The 16,845-nt window shown below is 40.1% G+C and overlaps 4 protein-coding genes across 4 annotated transcripts; all 4 read left to right on the top strand.

Annotated features, from left to right (window-relative positions):
* The first annotated feature begins 1,723 nt into the window (after positions 1 to 1,723).
* Positions 1,724 to 9,425, top strand: LOC131788828 (serine-aspartate repeat-containing protein I-like). The gene is made up of 48 exons (XM_066160280.1): positions 1,724 to 2,078; positions 2,340 to 2,510; positions 2,581 to 2,649; positions 2,789 to 2,851; positions 2,945 to 3,013; positions 3,080 to 3,172; positions 3,328 to 3,396; positions 3,473 to 3,541; positions 3,615 to 3,683; positions 3,759 to 3,827; positions 3,902 to 3,970; positions 4,186 to 4,254; positions 4,330 to 4,398; positions 4,473 to 4,541; positions 4,617 to 4,685; positions 4,760 to 4,828; positions 4,904 to 4,972; positions 5,047 to 5,115; positions 5,191 to 5,259; positions 5,334 to 5,402; positions 5,478 to 5,546; positions 5,621 to 5,689; positions 5,765 to 5,833; positions 5,908 to 5,976; positions 6,052 to 6,120; positions 6,195 to 6,263; positions 6,339 to 6,407; positions 6,482 to 6,550; positions 6,626 to 6,694; positions 6,769 to 6,837; positions 6,913 to 6,981; positions 7,056 to 7,124; positions 7,200 to 7,268; positions 7,343 to 7,411; positions 7,487 to 7,555; positions 7,630 to 7,698; positions 7,774 to 7,842; positions 7,917 to 7,985; positions 8,061 to 8,129; positions 8,204 to 8,272; positions 8,348 to 8,416; positions 8,491 to 8,559; positions 8,635 to 8,703; positions 8,778 to 8,846; positions 8,922 to 8,990; positions 9,065 to 9,133; positions 9,209 to 9,277; positions 9,352 to 9,425. The coding sequence occupies exons 1-48, from the start codon at positions 1,724 to 1,726 to the stop codon at positions 9,423 to 9,425; spliced, it is 3,723 nt and encodes a 1,240-aa protein (XP_066016377.1).
* Positions 9,426 to 9,466: 41 nt separating this feature from the next.
* LOC136277696 (nucleoprotein TPR-like) lies at positions 9,467 to 11,449 on the top strand. The gene is made up of 14 exons (XM_066160237.1): positions 9,467 to 9,564; positions 9,639 to 9,707; positions 9,783 to 9,848; positions 9,923 to 9,991; positions 10,067 to 10,135; positions 10,210 to 10,278; positions 10,354 to 10,422; positions 10,497 to 10,565; positions 10,641 to 10,709; positions 10,789 to 10,852; positions 10,928 to 10,993; positions 11,068 to 11,136; positions 11,212 to 11,274; positions 11,349 to 11,449. The coding sequence occupies exons 1-14, from the start codon at positions 9,541 to 9,543 to the stop codon at positions 11,447 to 11,449; spliced, it is 936 nt and encodes a 311-aa protein (XP_066016334.1). The 5' UTR covers positions 9,467 to 9,540.
* LOC131788719 (aspartic and glutamic acid-rich protein-like) lies at positions 10,686 to 12,942 on the top strand. Its single transcript, XM_066172918.1, has 11 exons — positions 10,686 to 10,852; positions 10,928 to 10,993; positions 11,068 to 11,136; positions 11,212 to 11,274; positions 11,349 to 11,417; positions 11,493 to 11,561; positions 11,636 to 11,704; positions 11,781 to 11,849; positions 11,926 to 11,991; positions 12,286 to 12,411; positions 12,484 to 12,942. The coding sequence occupies exons 6-11, from the start codon at positions 11,549 to 11,551 to the stop codon at positions 12,744 to 12,746; spliced, it is 606 nt and encodes a 201-aa protein (XP_066029015.1). The 5' UTR covers positions 10,686 to 10,852; positions 10,928 to 10,993; positions 11,068 to 11,136; positions 11,212 to 11,274; positions 11,349 to 11,417; positions 11,493 to 11,548; the 3' UTR covers positions 12,747 to 12,942.
* Positions 12,943 to 14,444: 1,502 nt separating this feature from the next.
* On the top strand, positions 14,445 to 16,447 carry LOC131788846 (galanin receptor type 1-like). The gene has a single exon (XM_059105939.2). It carries the CDS (start codon positions 14,807 to 14,809, stop codon positions 15,899 to 15,901), a length of 1,095 nt encoding a protein of 364 aa, XP_058961922.1. The 5' UTR covers positions 14,445 to 14,806; the 3' UTR covers positions 15,902 to 16,447.
* Positions 16,448 to 16,845: the final 398 nt, after the last annotated feature.

Raw genomic sequence — 16,845 nt, 5'->3', positions numbered from 1 at the left:
TCATCGAAAGTGATCGGACACAGACTGAACAATTCCTTGAACTGTTTCGCCGGACTTTGAACTTCTTTGCGTCTTAGAGATGTGAAAATATTGTATATTATTGTTTTGATTGTACGCGGTTGTTTTGACCGAACGCGCACTGTCACTTGCAGGTTTGAATAAATTATTTTTGCACTTGATGCGCGCGCTTTGCTTCTGCATAATAGGCCATTTTCCAGTAGTGTACTTAGTTGCTAAGCCTTTGATTTGGAGTGAGGCTGAAGGTGACCTTGTTGTGATAGAGACCAGTATCCAATTAGCATGATAACAAAGTAATTTGCATTTGAAAAGCAGCAAGGTTTGTATCATAACAAGGTCACCCTTAGCCTCATTCCTGTTCAAAGGCTTGGCATCCAAGCACACAACTGTAAAATGGACTATTATGACAAGCTATCTCGTATTTTTTCATGTATATTATTAATACGAAATCACATGATTTTCCTCGTGCAATTTGGAATAAATAAGCACTCGTTAATTTTTTCAAAGACCACAAATTGCACTCGCCCAAAGGGCTCGTGCAATTTTATTAGTCTTTGAGAAAAAATTACTCGTGCTTATTTATTGCACTCGAAATCATGTGATTACCTATATAATAATAATTAATAGGTCAACCGGGTATATCGTCTTGTGGGGTCACCAACCAATGACTGGAGCTTATGAACGAAGGCCAATCATTGTAACATTATTAATTATAGAAAGTGATAGCACAAAGTTGGCAGACGTATCCTGCTTCAGGCGCAGGAAAATGTAATCGACAAGATCATAGCGCGAATTACTATGCCAGACATAGAACTTGGTAGGGCAAAACCAAAGTTAGTAATAAAAAACAGCTCTAATCGCCGAAGGTCATGTTGATAAAGCATTTTTAAATTCTAATTTCCTCATTTTTTATGCGGTTGGGGAGGGTACATCGAACACTAGGGGTGAATTTGTTCGACATAATCAATAATAAAAAGAGCTGCACGCACTTCTTTAATGGATCGCGCGACCCAAGTGATGCTAAAATTTTATTGAGTAGTTTATCTGAAGCAAAGTGACTAATAAAGCAACGACTGCTGAAAAGCGCTTGTGTTAAAACTACTGAGTTTTAAGTACTTTGCAGCCAGCTTTCAGCGTTTGTCCAGGAATGAAACAGTCGAACTGAGGTGTTCAAAAGATAGGCTGTATATCCATGTTAGACAACTGTCAATAGGCATAACCCTTGATGTAAATTCCCGACAACTTTCAATTTTTCAAAACCTTCCCTGATTCTTTGGCAAGTCTGTAGTGTTGCGACCATTGCTATGGCTCCATGGCGTTAGCCCGCGAAAGTCCGTGATGTGTACATACGTTTTTTTAACTCTGTTATTCTAGGTTGTTTAGTTTCTGATACTCTTACGTCGTGCGCGTAGATTTTCATTTCAAGGTAGTTAAAGTAAAGTACTCTTAAGCTCACGATAAGTCAGTTCTGGCTCGGCGAAATGGTATCAAAGGTTTCAAAGAGTAACGGTAGGGTTCAGAATAATAATTTACGTATGGCTGGACACTGACACTAAATTTCCTAAAGAGTAGTTAAGATGAAAAGCTATCAGCCAACAGTCTTCCACAGTCTGATGACGTCAGTTTTAGTCTCGATGGAAAACTTTCATAAACATCCCCGTTCTCAGGAAGACTTCTGTTCCTCGATACAGGAATTCTACAGGACATGAAACACCCTCCTGATAAAATTGCCCGTGGCACAGAAGGAGCGTTCAAAGAAAGCGAAGAACCAGATGATTATTTTAGATCTATTGATGAAGAGAAAAGCACAGACGAAGAAAAGATCGATGAATCATCCGAAGACCAGTCTTCCCTTTACGGTGAAGACATTGATATTTCAGATCGGAATAAAGATGATGCTTTTTACTATCGTCAAATAGAAGATGACATTGATAACAAAGGTATGAGTCAAAACGATGATAATAATCATGATGACTCAGAATATTTTGAAGGTGTTCCCGATCACTCTGAGAATTCCGAGTGGAAAGAAAATGATATTGATGCCATTTTCGATTATGAAGGTAAGCCCCATGAGCCTGAAGATTCATGTCTCGACAATGAAAGTGACCCGGTGACTCTGAGGATTCAGGTTGAAATGAAGACGCTATGCATAAGTCATTGAATTCTTAACGTACTCTCGGAACTAAGAGTCATTAACATCACCTTATAAATAACCTTACAATGATGTAGCTCTTGATTCTGACGGTAAACTTCATGACACTGAATATATATACCAGAGTGAGGATTATACTACAGTTGTAATGACTTCCCTAGCATTAAAGGTAGGTACCCCGAAAATGATCCACCCCCGAATGAAGATGATATTAACGACTCTTTGCATGATAAAGGTGGAGCCGATGACGATGAAGAAGCCAACTGGACTAACGGTGATGATTACAACGAAAATGCCGAGTGGAGAGACAAAGAAGGAGGTGACTCTATCGATGGTGAAGGTAGGCCCCCACGACCTTGGAGATTAGCATCAGAATTGAGATGATACTAATGACTATCTTGGTGCTATAGGTGATCTGGATGACGATGAAGACGCAGAGTGGAGAGACGGTGATTATGATCACTCTATCGATAGTGAGCGTAAGTTCCGTACAACAGACATTGACAATGACGTTGATACAAATGAATCCCTAAGTACTTAAAGCAATCCCCATGAAACTTATCACGCAGAATCCACATCGGAGTAAAGATGATACTAATAACCCTCTTTGTGCTTAAGGTGAGCCCAATGACGATGAAGATGCCAAGTGGAGCGACGGTGATGACTTAATCAACAGTGAAGGTAAGCCCCATGAAAGTACGGGTTTATATGAGAATGACACTGATGCTAATGATATCCCTGCTTAAAGCACTCACAGCTAACTTTTTGTTAAAGGTGAGCCGGATGTCGATGAAGATGCTGAGTTAAGTGGCGGTGATCGTGATGAGTCTAGCGATGCTGATGGTGAGCTAGAAAATGAGAATTTATATGTCAATAACGTCGATACTAATGACCTTCTTGGTATTTAAGGTGAACTCGATAGAACTGAAGACTCAACTGAAAACAATGATGATCCTGATGATTACTTCGGTATTGAGGACAAGCACAGTGATTATTCTGATGGTAAGCTTCCTGAAACTCAAAATTTTTTTATCAGAATAAGAATAATACTTATGTTACCTTTAGTACTAAAGGGGAGCCCCAGATAGTTCCACGAAACTTATAATGTTGAATAACCAAAGAGAGGGAGGACACTAACGTTTCTCTTGATGCTCTAGGTGAACTAGATGGCGATGAAGATATCGAAAGGAGTGAAAGTGAGGATGATGACCTCATCCATAGTGAAGGTAAGTCTCAGAAAACTTTTTCGTGGAGATTGACATCGAAATAAAGATGATACTAACGGCTCTCATTGTGCTAAAGGTGAGCCAGATGGCGATGAAGATGCCGAGTGGAGTGGCAGTGAAGAAGATGACTTCATTGATAATGAAGGTAAGTCTTATGAAAGTAACACAAAGATTGACATCGCAATTAGGATGATGCAATAACTCTCTTTATGCTAAAGGTGAGCTGGGCGGCGACGAAGATGTCAAATGGAGAGATAATGACGATATTGACCTCGTGGATAGCGACGGTAAGACCCACTAAACTTATCATGAAGATTGACATGGGAATTAAGATGATACTATGGACTCTCTTTGTACTTAAGGTGAGCAAAATAGCGATGAAGATGCCGATTGGATAGACAGTAAAGATGATGACTTCATCGACAATGAAGGTAAGCTTAATGAAAGTAACATGGAGTTTGGCATTGGAGTTAAAATGATACAAATGACTATTTTTGTGCTAAAGGTGAGCCGGATGACGATAAAGATGTCGAGTGGAGAGACAGTCACGATGATGGCCCCGTCGATAGTGATGGTAAGCCCCATGAAACTTATCCTGAGAATTGACATCGGAATAACGATGACATTAACAACTCTCTTTGTGCTACAGGTGAGACTGATGGTGATGAAGATATCGAGTGGAGTGACAGTGATGATAATTCTATTGATAGTGAAGGTAACCCTTATGAAACAAATCATAAATTCCAAATCAGAACTAGGATTACACTAACGACTCTCTTTTTGCCAAAGGTGAGCCGGATGGCGATGATGATACCGATGGGACAGACAGTGACGATAATGACCTCATCAATAGTGAAGGTAGGCCTCATAAAAATTACCCTAGAGATTCACATCATAATCAAGATGATGTAAACGGCTCTCCCTGTTCTAAAGGTGAGCCAGATGGCGATAAAGATGTCGAGTGGAGGGACACTAAAGATGATGACCTTATCGATAGTAAAGGTAAGCATTATGAAAGTAACGTGAAGATTAACATCGGAATTAAGATGATACAAATGACTATCTTTGTGCTAAAGGTGAGCCAGATGGCGATGAAGATGTCGAATGGAGAGACAGTGACGATGATGACCTCGTTGATGATGATGGTAAGTTCCCCGAAACTTATCCTAAAGATTAACATCGGATTTAAGATGATACTAACGACTCCCTTTGTGCTACAGGTGAGCGAGATAGCGATGAAGATGCCGATTGGAGAGACGGTGAAGATGATGACTTCATGGATAGTGAAGGTAAGCTTTATGAAAGTAACATGAAGTTTGATATCGGAGTTAAGATAGTACAATTGACTATCTTTGTGCTAAAGGTGAGCCGGATGGCGATGAAGATGTCGAATGGAGAGACAGTGACGATGATGACCTCGTTGATGATGATGGTAAGTTCCCCGAAACTTATCCTAAAGATTAACATCGCATTTAAGATGATACTAACGACTCCCTTTGTGCTACAGGTGAGCGAGATAGCGATGAAGATGCCGATTGGAGAGACAGTGAAGATGATGACTTCATGGATAGTGAAGGTAAGCTTTATGAAAGTAACATGAAGTTTGATATCGGAGTTAAGATAGTACAATTGACTATCTTTGTGCTAAAGGTGAGCCGGATGGCGATGAAGATGTCGAATGGAGCGACAGTGACGATGATGACCTCGTTGATGATGATAGTAAGTTCCCCGAAACTTATCCTAAAGATTAACATCGGATTTAAGATGATACTAACGACTCCCTTTGTGCTACAGGTGAGCGAGATAGCGATGAAGATGCCGATTGGAGAGACAGTGAAGATGATGACTTCATGGATAGTGAAGGTAAGCTTTATGAAAGTAACATGAAGTTCGATATCGGAGTTAAGATAGTACAATTGACTATCTTTGTGCTAAAGGTGAGCCGGATGGCGATGAAGATGTCGAATGGAGAGACAGTGACGATGATGACCTCGTTGATGATGATGGTAAGTTCCCCGAAACTTATCCTAAAGATTAACATCGGATTTAAGATGATACTAACGACTCCCTTTGTGCTACAGGTGAGCGAGATAGCGATGAAGATGCCGATTGGAGAGACGGTGAAGATGATGACTTCATGGATAGTGAAGGTAAGCTTTATGAAAGAAACATGAAGTTTGATATCGGAGTTAAGATAGTACAATTGACTATCTTTGTGCTAAAGGTGAGCCGGATGGCGATGAAGATGTCGAATGGAGCGACAGTGACGATGATGACCTCGTTGATGATGATAGTAAGTTCCCCGAAACTTATCCTAAAGATTAACATCGGATTTAAGATGATACTAACGACTCCCTTTGTGCTACAGGTGAGCGAGATAGCGATGAAGATGCCGATTGGAGAGACAGTGAAGATGATGACTTCATGGATAGTGAAGGTAAGCTTTATGAAAGTAACATGAAGTTCGATATCGGAGTTAAGATAGTACAATTGACTATCTTTGTGCTAAAGGTGAGCCGGATGGCGATGAAGATGTCGAATGGAGAGACAGTGACGATGATGACCTCGTTGATGATGATGGTAAGTTCCCCGAAACTTATCCTAAAGATTAACATCGGATTAAAGATGATACTAACGATTCCCTTTGTGTTACAGGTGAGCGAGATAGCGATGAAGATCCCGATTGGAGAGACAGTGAAGATGATGACTTCATGGATAGTGAAGGTAAGCTTTATGAAAGTAACATGAAGTTTGATATCGGAGTTAAGATAGTACAATTGACTATCTTTGTGCTAAAGGTGAGCCGGATGGCGATGAAGATGTCGAATGGAGAGACAGTGACGATGATGACCTCGTTGATGATGATGGTAAGTTCCCCGAAACTTATCCTAAAGATTAACATCGGATTTAAGATGATACTAACGACTCCCTTTGTGCTACAGGTGAGCGAGATAGCGATGAAGATGCCGATTGGAGAGACAGTGAAGATGATGACTTCATGGATAGTGAAGGTAAGCTTTATGAAAGTAACATGAAGTTTGATATCGGAGTTAAGATAGTACAATTGACTATCTTTGTGCTAAAGGTGAGCCGGATGGGGATGACGATGTCCAATGGAGAGACAGTGACGATGATGACCTCGTTGATGATGATGGTAAGTTCCCCGAAACCTATCCTAAAGATTAACATCGGATTTAAGATGATACTAAGGACTCCCTTTGTGCTACAGGTGAGCGAGATAGCGATGAAGATGCCGATTGGAGAGACAGTGAAGATGATGACTTCATGGATAGTGAAGGTAAGCTTTATGAAAGTAACATGAATTTTGATATCGGAGTTAAGATAGTAGAATTGACTATCTTTGTGCTAAAGGTGAGCCGGATGGCGATGAAGATGTCGAATGGAGAGACAGTGACGATGATGACCTCGTTAATGATGATGGTAAGTTCCCCGAGATTTGTCCTAAAGATTAACATCGGATTTAAGATGATACTAACGACTCCCTTTGTGCTACAGGTGAGCGAGATAGCGATGAAGATGCCGATTGGAGAGACAGTGAAGATGATGACTTCATGGATAGTGAAGGTAAGCTTTATGAAAGTAACATGAAGTTTGATATCGGAGTTAAGATAGTACAATTGACTATCTTTGTGCTAAAGGTGAGCCGGATGGCGATGAAGATGTCGAATGGAGAGACAGTGACGATGATGACCTCGTTGATGATGATGGTAAGTTCCCCGAAACTTATCCTAAAGATTAACATTGGATTTAAGATGATACTAAGGACTCCCTTTGTGCTACAGGTGAGCGAGATAGCGATGAAGATGCCGATTGGAGAGACGGTGAAGATGATGACTTCATGGATAGTGAAGGTAAGCTTTATAAAAGTAACATGAAGTTTGATATCGGAGTTAAGATAGTACAATTGACTATCTTTGTGCTAAAGGTGAGCCGGATGGCGATGAAGATGTCGAATGGAGAGACAGTGACGATGATGACCTCGTTGATGATGATGGTAAGTTCCCCGAAACTTATCCTAAAGATTAACATCGGATTTAAGATGATACTAACGACTCCCTTTGTGCTACAGGTGAGCGAGATAGCGATGAAGATGCCGATTGGAGAGACAGTGAAGATGATGACTTCATGGATAGTGAAGGTAAGCTTTATGAAAGTAACATGAAGTTTGATATCGGAGTTAAGATAGTACAATTGACTATCTTTGTGCTAAAGGTGAGCCGGATGGCGATGAAGATGTCGAATGGAGAGACAGTGACGATGATGACCTCGTCGATGATGATGGTAAGTTCCCCGAAACTTCTCCTAAAGATTAACATCGGATTTAAGATGATACTAAGGACTCCCTTTGTGCTACAGGTGAGCGAGATAGCGATGAAGATGCCGATTGGAGAGACAGTGAAGATGATGACTTCATGGATAGTGAAGGTAAGCTTTATGAAAGTAACATGAAGTTCGATATCGGAGTTAAGATAGTACAATTGACTATCTTTGTGCTAAAGGTGAGCCGGATGGCGATGAAGATGTCGAATGGAGAGACAGTGACGATGATGACCTCGTTGATGATGATGGTAAGTTCCCCGAAACTTATCCTAAAGATTAACATCAGATTTAAGAAGATACTAACGACTCCCTTTGTGCTACAGGTGAGCGAGATAGCGATGAAGATGCCGATTGGAGAGACGGTGAAGATGATGACTTCATGGATAGTGAAGGTAAGCTTTATGAAAGTAACATGAAGTTTGATATCGGAGTTAAGATAGTACAATTGACTATCTTTGTGCTAAAGGTGAGCCGGATGACGACGAAGATGTCGAATGGAGAGACAGTGACGATGATGACCTCGTTGATGATGATGGTAAGTTCCCCGAAACTTATCCTAAAGATTAACATCGGATTTAAGATGATACTAACGACTCTCTTTGTGCTACAGGTGAGCGAGATAGCGATGAAGATGCCGATTGGAGAGACAGTGAAGATGATGACTTCATGGATAGTGAAGGTAAGCTTTATGAAAGTAACATGAAGTTTGATATCGGAGTTAAGATAGTACAATTGACTATCTTTGTGCTAAAGGTGAGCCGGATGGCGATGAAGATGTCGAATGGAGAGACAGTGACGATGATGACCTCGTTGATGATGATGGTAAGTTCCCCGAAACTTATCCTAAAGATTAACATCGGATTTAAGATGATACTAACGACTCCCTTTGTGCTACAGGTGAGCGAGATAGCGATGAAGATGCCGATTGGAGAGACGGTGAAGATGATGACTTCATGGATAGTGAAGGTAAGCTTTATGAAAGTAACATGAAGTTTGATATCGGAGTTAAGATAGTACAATTGACTATCTTTGTGCTAAAGGTGAGCCGGATGGCGATGAAGATGTCGAATGGAGAGACAGTGACGATGATGACCTCGTTGATGATGATGGTAAGTTCCCCGAAACTTATCCTAAAGATTAACATCGGATTTAAGATGATACTAACGACTCCCTTTGTGCTACAGGTGAGCGAGATAGCGATGAAGATGCCGATTGGAGAGACGGTGAAGATGATGACTTCATGGATAGTGAAGGTAAGCTTTATGAAAGTAACATGAAGTTTGATATCGGAGTTAAGATAGTACAATTGACTATCTTTGTGCTAAAGGTGAGCCGGATGGCGATGAAGATGTCGAATGGAGCGACAGTGACGATGATGACCTCGTTGATGATGATGGTAAGTTCCCCGAAACTTATCCTAAAGATTAACATCGGATTTAAGATGATACTAACGACTCCCTTTGTGCTACAGGTGAGCGAGATAGCGATGAAGATGCCGATTGGAGAGACGGTGAAGATGATGACTTCATGGATAGTGAAGGTAAGCTTTATGAAAGTAACATGAAGTTTGATATCGGAGTTAAGATAGTACAATTGACTATCTTTGTGCTAAAGGTGAGCCGGATGACGACGAAGATGTCGAATGGAGAGACAGTGACGGTAATGATCTCGTCGCTAGTAACGGTTAGCCTAATGAAACTTATCATGAAGATTCAAAACGGAATCAAGATGATACTAACGACTCTCTTTGTGCTACAGGTGAGCCAGATAGCGATGAAGATGCCAATTGGATAGATAGTGAAGATGGTGATTTCATCGATAGTGAAGGTAAGCTTTATGAAGGTAACATGGAGTTTGACATCGGAATTGAAATGATACAAACGGCTTTCTTTATACTAAAGGTGAGCAGGATGACGATGAAGATGTCGAGTGGAGAGACAGTCAAGATGATGGCCCCGACGATAGTGATGGTAAGCCTCATGAAACTTATCATAAAAATTGGCTTCGGAATAAGGATGATATTAACAACTCTATTTGTGCTACAGGTGAGACTGATGGTGATGAAGATATCGAGTGGAACAACAGTGATGATAATTCTATTGATAGTGAAGGTAACCCTTATGAAACAAATCATAAATACCACATCAGAACTAGGATTACACTAACGACTCTCTTTTTGCCAAAGGTGAGCCGGATGACAATGCAGATACCGATGGGAGAGACCGTGAAGATAATGACCTCATCGATAGTGAAGGTAAACCTAATGAAAGTTACCATGAAGATTCACATCGTAATCAAGATGATGTAAACGACTCTCCCTGTTATAAAGGTGAGCCAGATGGCGATGAAGATGTTGAGTGGAGAGACATTGAAGATGATGACCTCATTGATAGTGAAGGTAAGTCTTACGAAAGTAACGTGAAGATTGACATCGGAATTAAGATGATGCAAATGACTATCTTTGTGCTAAAGGTGAGCAGGATGGCAATGAAGATCTCGAATGGAGAGACAGTGACGATGATGACCTCGTTGATAACGATGGTAAGCTCACTGAAACTTATCATGAAGATTGACATCGGAATTAAGATGATACTAACGACTCCCTTTGTGCTACAGGTGAGCGAGATAGCGATGAAGATGCCGATTGGAGAGACAGTGAAGATGACGACCTCATCGATAGTGAAGGTAAGCCTTATGAAAGTAACATGAAGTTTGATATCGGAGTTAAGATAGTACAATTGACTATCTTTGTGCTAAAGGTGAGCCGGATGGCGATGAAGATGTCGAATGGAGAGACAGTGACGATGATGACCTCGTTGATGATGATGGTAAGTTCCCCGAAACTTATCCTAAAGATTAACATCGGATTTAAGATGATACTAACGACTCCCTTTGTGCTACAGGTGAGCGAGATAGCGATGAAGATGCCGATTGGAGAGACGGTGAAGATGATGACTTCATGGATAGTGAAGGTAAGCTTTATGAAAGTAACATGGAGTTTGACATCGGAATTAAGATGATACAAATGGCTTTCTTTGTGCCAAAGGCAAGCCGGCTGGCGATGAAGATGTCGAATGGAGAGACAGTGACTATGATGACCTAGTCGATAGTGATGGTAAGTCCCATAAAACTTTTCATGAGAATTGACATCGGAATTAGGATGATATTAACAACTCTTTTTGTGCTATAGGTGAGGCACATGGCGGTGAGGATCTCGAGTGGAGTGACGATGATGACATTTCTATTGATAGTAAAGGTAACCCCAATGAAACTAATCACGAAGTTCACATCAGAATTACGATAATACTTACAGCTCTCTTTGTGCTAAAGGTGAGCCGGATGGTGATAAAGACACCGATTGGAGAGACAGTGAGGATGATGACCTCATCGATAATGAAGGTAAGCCTCAGAAAACTTTTTCATGGAGATTTACATTGAAATTAAGATGAACTGAAGGCTGTCATTGTACTAAAGGTGAGCTAAATGACAATGAAGATGTCGAGTGGAGTGGCAATAAAGATAAAGACTTCATTGAAGGTAAGCCTTATAAAAGGAACATGAATATTGACATCGGAATTAAAATGATACAAATGACTATCTTTGTGCTTAAGGTGGGCAGGATGTCGATGAAGATGTCGAATGGAAAGAGAGTGACAATGATGGCCAAGTTGATAACGATGGTAAACTCTCCAAAACTTATCATGAAGATTGACATCGGAACTAAGATGATATTAACAACTCTCTTTGTGCTACAGGTGAGCGAGATAGCGATGAAGAGGCCGAGTGGAGGGACAGTGAAGATGATGACTTCATGGATAGTGAAGGTAAGCTCTATGAAAGTAACATAGAGTTTGACATCGGAATTAAGATGATACAAATGGCTTTTGTTGTGCTAAAGGTGAGCCGGATGAAGATAAAGATACCGAGTGGAGAGACAGTGAGGATGATGACCTCATCGATAATGAAGGTAAGCCTCAGAAAACTTTTTCATGGAGATTAACATTGCAATCAAAATTATATTAACAACTCTCCTTGTGCTTAAGGTGAGCTAGAAGGTGATGAAGATATCGAGTGGAGGGACAGTGAGGATGATGACCTCATTGATAGTGAAGGTAAGCCTCAGAAAACTTTGTTATGGTGATTGACGTCAAAATTAAGGTGATACTAACGGCTCTGTTTGTGCTAAAGGTGAGCCAAATGGCTATGAGGATATCGAGTGGAGTGACGGTGGTGATGACTCTATTGATAGTGAGGGTAAGTTCCATGAAAGTTAGGATTTCTCTCTCAATAACGCCAAAAGTAATGAGCTCTTGGCATTAAAGGTGAATTTGATGGAACGGAAGACCTTGATCACCATGATGATGATAGAATTGACTACTCTGGTATCGAAGAGGAGCTCGTTGAAAATGAAGATTCGAACCAGAAAGAGGATGATACTCAGGACTCTTTCGATTTTGATGTTAAGCTTTGTTAAAGAAGATGAGCTCCAAGGTACGGGTGATTCGAATCATAAAGAAGATTTTGCTAATGACTCTTTATGTATCTAAGGTGGTTCTGATGATAGAGATTGGGACCAGAATGAAGATGACTACTCTTTCGGCACTGAGGACGACCCTTATGAAAGTGAACATTCCAAACAGAATGAAAGAAATGCTGATGACTCCTCTTCTGAAGGTGAATCAAATGAGATTTTAGATTCAAATCATCACGTAGATGATATTGACAATTAATTCGAAACGATTGTAGATATCGTAGGTGCTCTCGATGCTAGAGACGACTTTCCAGAAACCGAAGCTTCAGATCCAGATACCGAAGATATTCGAAACGTCCCTAAATTTGTGGAGCATCACGCGCAATTTGAGGATACAGAGTGGAGTGATGATGATGACAAGGAGGGTTCTGGAGGCTTTGGAGTTCATAATAATAATGAAGGCATAGAAACTGCATGGTGGAATGACAACAATGAAAACACTTTCGATGAGTTTGAAAATAATTTGGAGGAAATCTGAAACTTAAAGTGGAATGAGGACTTTTCTTTTTTTTCATGATAATGATGTTAATTTGATAACTGTCAACTTGCTTTCGTGGAATCTATATTTGCGGGAGGGGGGTCTTTGATCAAGATTTTACAGTGAAGGAAATATGTGGCCAATGAATGAGTGGAAATTTTGGTTTCTTTTTCTTAAAGTACAACTCCTTCTTCAGTTCTGGTATTCATAACAATAAAACTCTTTGACAGGTTGACAACACAATTTCTCTAAAGTGTGATAATTCTCAACCAGTTCATGGATGATGGCCGATCATGCTTTGCGATCAATTTTTTGTCGTTTTCGCTCACTGCGTATTCACTGATCAAGCGCCTGACTTAGGCTATGGTTCAGTCGGCTTTAGGCTCAGCATCAAACATATTGTATTGCACAAATTTCATGTTATTAACGGTTCTCACTTTATTAGGAATACCATTCATGACCACGCCGAAAGCAAAATGATTATTCTTGTCTATTGCATACCCCATGCATTTTTGTCAATTTTTCCGTGTTTTTAAGTTTTTTTTAGTTATTTCTCCCTCGTTCTCAATCCTTCTCTTCCGTGCGTCACAAGAGAATAGTTGCTCCCTCAATTCGTGGACTTTTCTACAGATGTTTTGGTTTGAGTTGTGCTAATTGTTGCCCAGGGAGAGCGAAGTGGTTCTGACAGTTATATACGTACACAAGCTCCTAATATGTCTAATCCAAACGAAGTACGAAACACCAGATAGACGACGCATTGGTGTTTTTAATTCGATTACTTTCCAAGAATATTATATCATATTTTTGCATTATGAAAGGTTAGTAACAAAACACAACAACTAAGGAAATGGCAGGTAACCATATGTATCATGCATAGTGCAAGTAATCCAAAATATAAAGTCAGGGGCGCTCGTTTGTCGTAATCAAACTACACCGTGTTTTAAATCGGATAGATTAACAATTTATCGGCTGCTACACTTGTTTTTGCCGTCAAGTCAAAAGGTCAATATTGTATCGAAACATTGCACTCTTCAAAATACTTCGTTGGGGAATAATACTTTTCTTTTCCGGCATTAATTCAGTTACTACTGCAAAAGACTAATTTATTGCTAGAGACGACTGTGTGACATTTTTACCTTCGGCAATTTTCTGCACCATGCGGCGATAATTACGTGATAAAGGGTTACTAAGTTGAGGTAAACACCTTTAAAAAGAACTCTTATTCGATGTTATGTTGTTGAAGCGATATCACTAAGCCGGTGGAGCTCAGTTTCCTTGATCATGTAAAGGAAAATATAAAATATAATTCGAAGACGAGTGGGTGAAAAGGGAAATAAGAGAGTTTATCTTCCCCCTCACTACTCCAACGTTAGTCTTCGCTCAATCTTGCGGTTAACCACTCACGATAAACAATTTCTCACGCGTGTCACTAGGTGCACGGACCAATATTTATCATTAAGTGCGCTTTAAAATGAAGATTAAGTCACCATTTCAATATCAAAAATAGAAAGTAATCTTTTCTGGTGTCTTGCTCTGCTCTTAACAGAACCTTGTGAAAAGTAATGAGCATTTGCTTATGGACATCGCCGTCACTGTCATACGAAACCACACCCACTCGTTTCTAATCTTTTCCTTCGTCAAAGCGCCTAATTAGGCTACAGTTTTCAAAACAGTGAATGGAGTCCAATTTACGTCACGTCAGGGCATATGTGGCAAGGGAAAATGCTTAAAAAACTCTTAATGGGGAGTGCATTAATAGTCCATTTTTGAGCCCATTGGTGAGGTGATTGAGAACATCAGCACCTACATCGAACAATTTTAATGTGATATGCCTTCAGGGAATATTATCGCAGAATAGAGAAGCATTTTAACAGAGGTCTTATGCAATTCCACACAACTGAACTTTGGTTCAAGATTACACGAGAGTCGAGCTATACGGTAATTATTCACGCTAGCTTAAATTTCGTAGCCCTTAAAAGACTAATTGCTGTTGCACAGACTGTAGAGGAACTAGGAGCTTGATTCTCTTTGCAAAAACTAACTTTGATAAAACAGAAAATATGATGAACTCAAACCAGACGCAGCCAAATTCGACAGGAGCTTCAGATATAGGGACAGTAACAATTGTGCAAGTGACATCGTATGCGCTCATAACAATCCTCGGGACTGTTGCAAATTTACTGTTGTATGGTGCACTGCTGGGAAAAAAACAACGAAGCCCCAGCGAATATTTCGTGCTGAATCTGGCTTTTACCGATCTCATGACGTGTGCAGTTGGGATTCCGTTAGATATGGCCGAAATTTTAATCCAGCGTTGGCCATTTGGAGCCCTCATGTGTAAAGTTGTGTACCCATTTCAGACGGCTTTAATAGGAGTTTCAGTTGCAACATTGACATGCATGGCCATCGAGCGATATCGGGCCATTGTGACACCTTTCAAGCCAATGATAACAAAAAGAATGGTTAAGGTTGTGATATCCGCTGTTTGGTGCATATCTGGTGCTCTTGTGTCACCTTACATCGTTGTTCTTGAACATAAACGCGAACAGCTACAGTGCACCGAAGCGTGGCCAAGTGAGAACTATCCAAAAATGTTCACTATGTGTGTTTTTCTACTCTTTTACTCTCTGCCTCTGTGTATTATTGCCCCGGCATACATTTGCATTGGATTCAGATTGTACTCTGACGGAAAAAAGATGAAACGATTCAGCATTAAACAAGGTGCTGGAAATCAGTCGTTCCGAAGGCTGGTGAGGCAGCGAACAAGGACGAATGTCATTATTGTGAAAACGTTTTTGTTCGGTGCTGTAGCGTTCTCCCTGTGCTTGTTACCCTATCACATTATGTGGTTATGGGCTGACTTCGGAAATGGTGCTCACTGGAGTTATTTTGGAGATGTACTGGTGTTTGCGAACGCTTTGGTGTATTTCAACAGTTTAGTGGACCCATTTATTTTTGGAGGCACTGTGATACGACACAATTGGAGTAAAACATGTGCGGCCATGCTTCAAAGGTGCTTGAATATTCAAATGGTTAACGAACGGCGAAAGACAAACAACAACGTATCCCTAAAACAACAAAACTGCGATAATTCAACAAAAAAGCCGTACTTTAAGCTTCCAAACGCCCCCATTATTTATACTTCGTCCGTATGAACACGGATCATTAATCTGGCTGTCAAGTTATGTTAGTTATTTAGCGCTAGAGATCGCTTGAGTCGCCAAGCGAGTAAAATATATCGGTTTGTTAAACTTTTCGGAGCGTAAGGTATCAATGTTATTTTCTCTGAGGGCACAATTGTTGCGAAACTTCGATGTTAAGTTTAAAAAGCTGAACTTATTAACCTCTGAAAGATTAAACTAGGCCTTCGATTGCCAATTATTTTGGACCTCGCCGAGTAATCGATTCAGAGGCTTACGTTTTATCTTTGATACTACGCGATAATCCTAATAAAGAAAGGAATTGCTGCTGTTTGATAAGCACAATGATACCTTCTGCACTGATCGGGTGCATGTAGCTGTAAGTTATCTAAGGCCATATTTTGGAACGATAACATTTAACAGTTAACGACCTAAGGTATACCCCCTATTTTGTAACACCAACCGTTTTGAAATGGAGGTTTCATAAAATTTGGCGTCTGTTCTGGAAGATTTCTTGGATCCTGATGACACTTTTGTAACCAAAGGAAACTTTAATTGTCAAAATAATTAAAAGCTTTCCGGGTAAGATGAACCACACCATCCTGTTTCCTGAAGAACACAAACCGTTCAACTTGCCTGACGTAAATAGGGAGCATTCTCTTTAATCTCTATCTCGTCTGATTTGTTTTTTTATTCCAATTATTATTATTAATTTTTACGAGTTGAGATTTCGTGCTCTTTTTGTGCATCTCAGTCACACCGGTGGCTGATAATCAGGAATACATCATTTCACATTTCAAAAATCTTATTATTTTCATAGTTCGTAAAAAAGTGAACACAAATTTCCAGTTTTTAGAATTACTTAAATAATGTTTGAGCAAAAAGACGAGTATTTAAAATCAATTGTGTCAATAACCGACAATTTGATCGATCGTTGTCCTCTTTCAGAAAAGAGCTCC

Source organism: Pocillopora verrucosa, chromosome 1 (assembly GCF_036669915.1).
Source record: "Pocillopora verrucosa isolate sample1 chromosome 1, ASM3666991v2, whole genome shotgun sequence".
Taxonomy (NCBI): Eukaryota; Metazoa; Cnidaria; class Anthozoa; order Scleractinia; family Pocilloporidae; genus Pocillopora; species Pocillopora verrucosa.
This window is presented reverse-complemented; position numbering and strand designations above follow the sequence as displayed.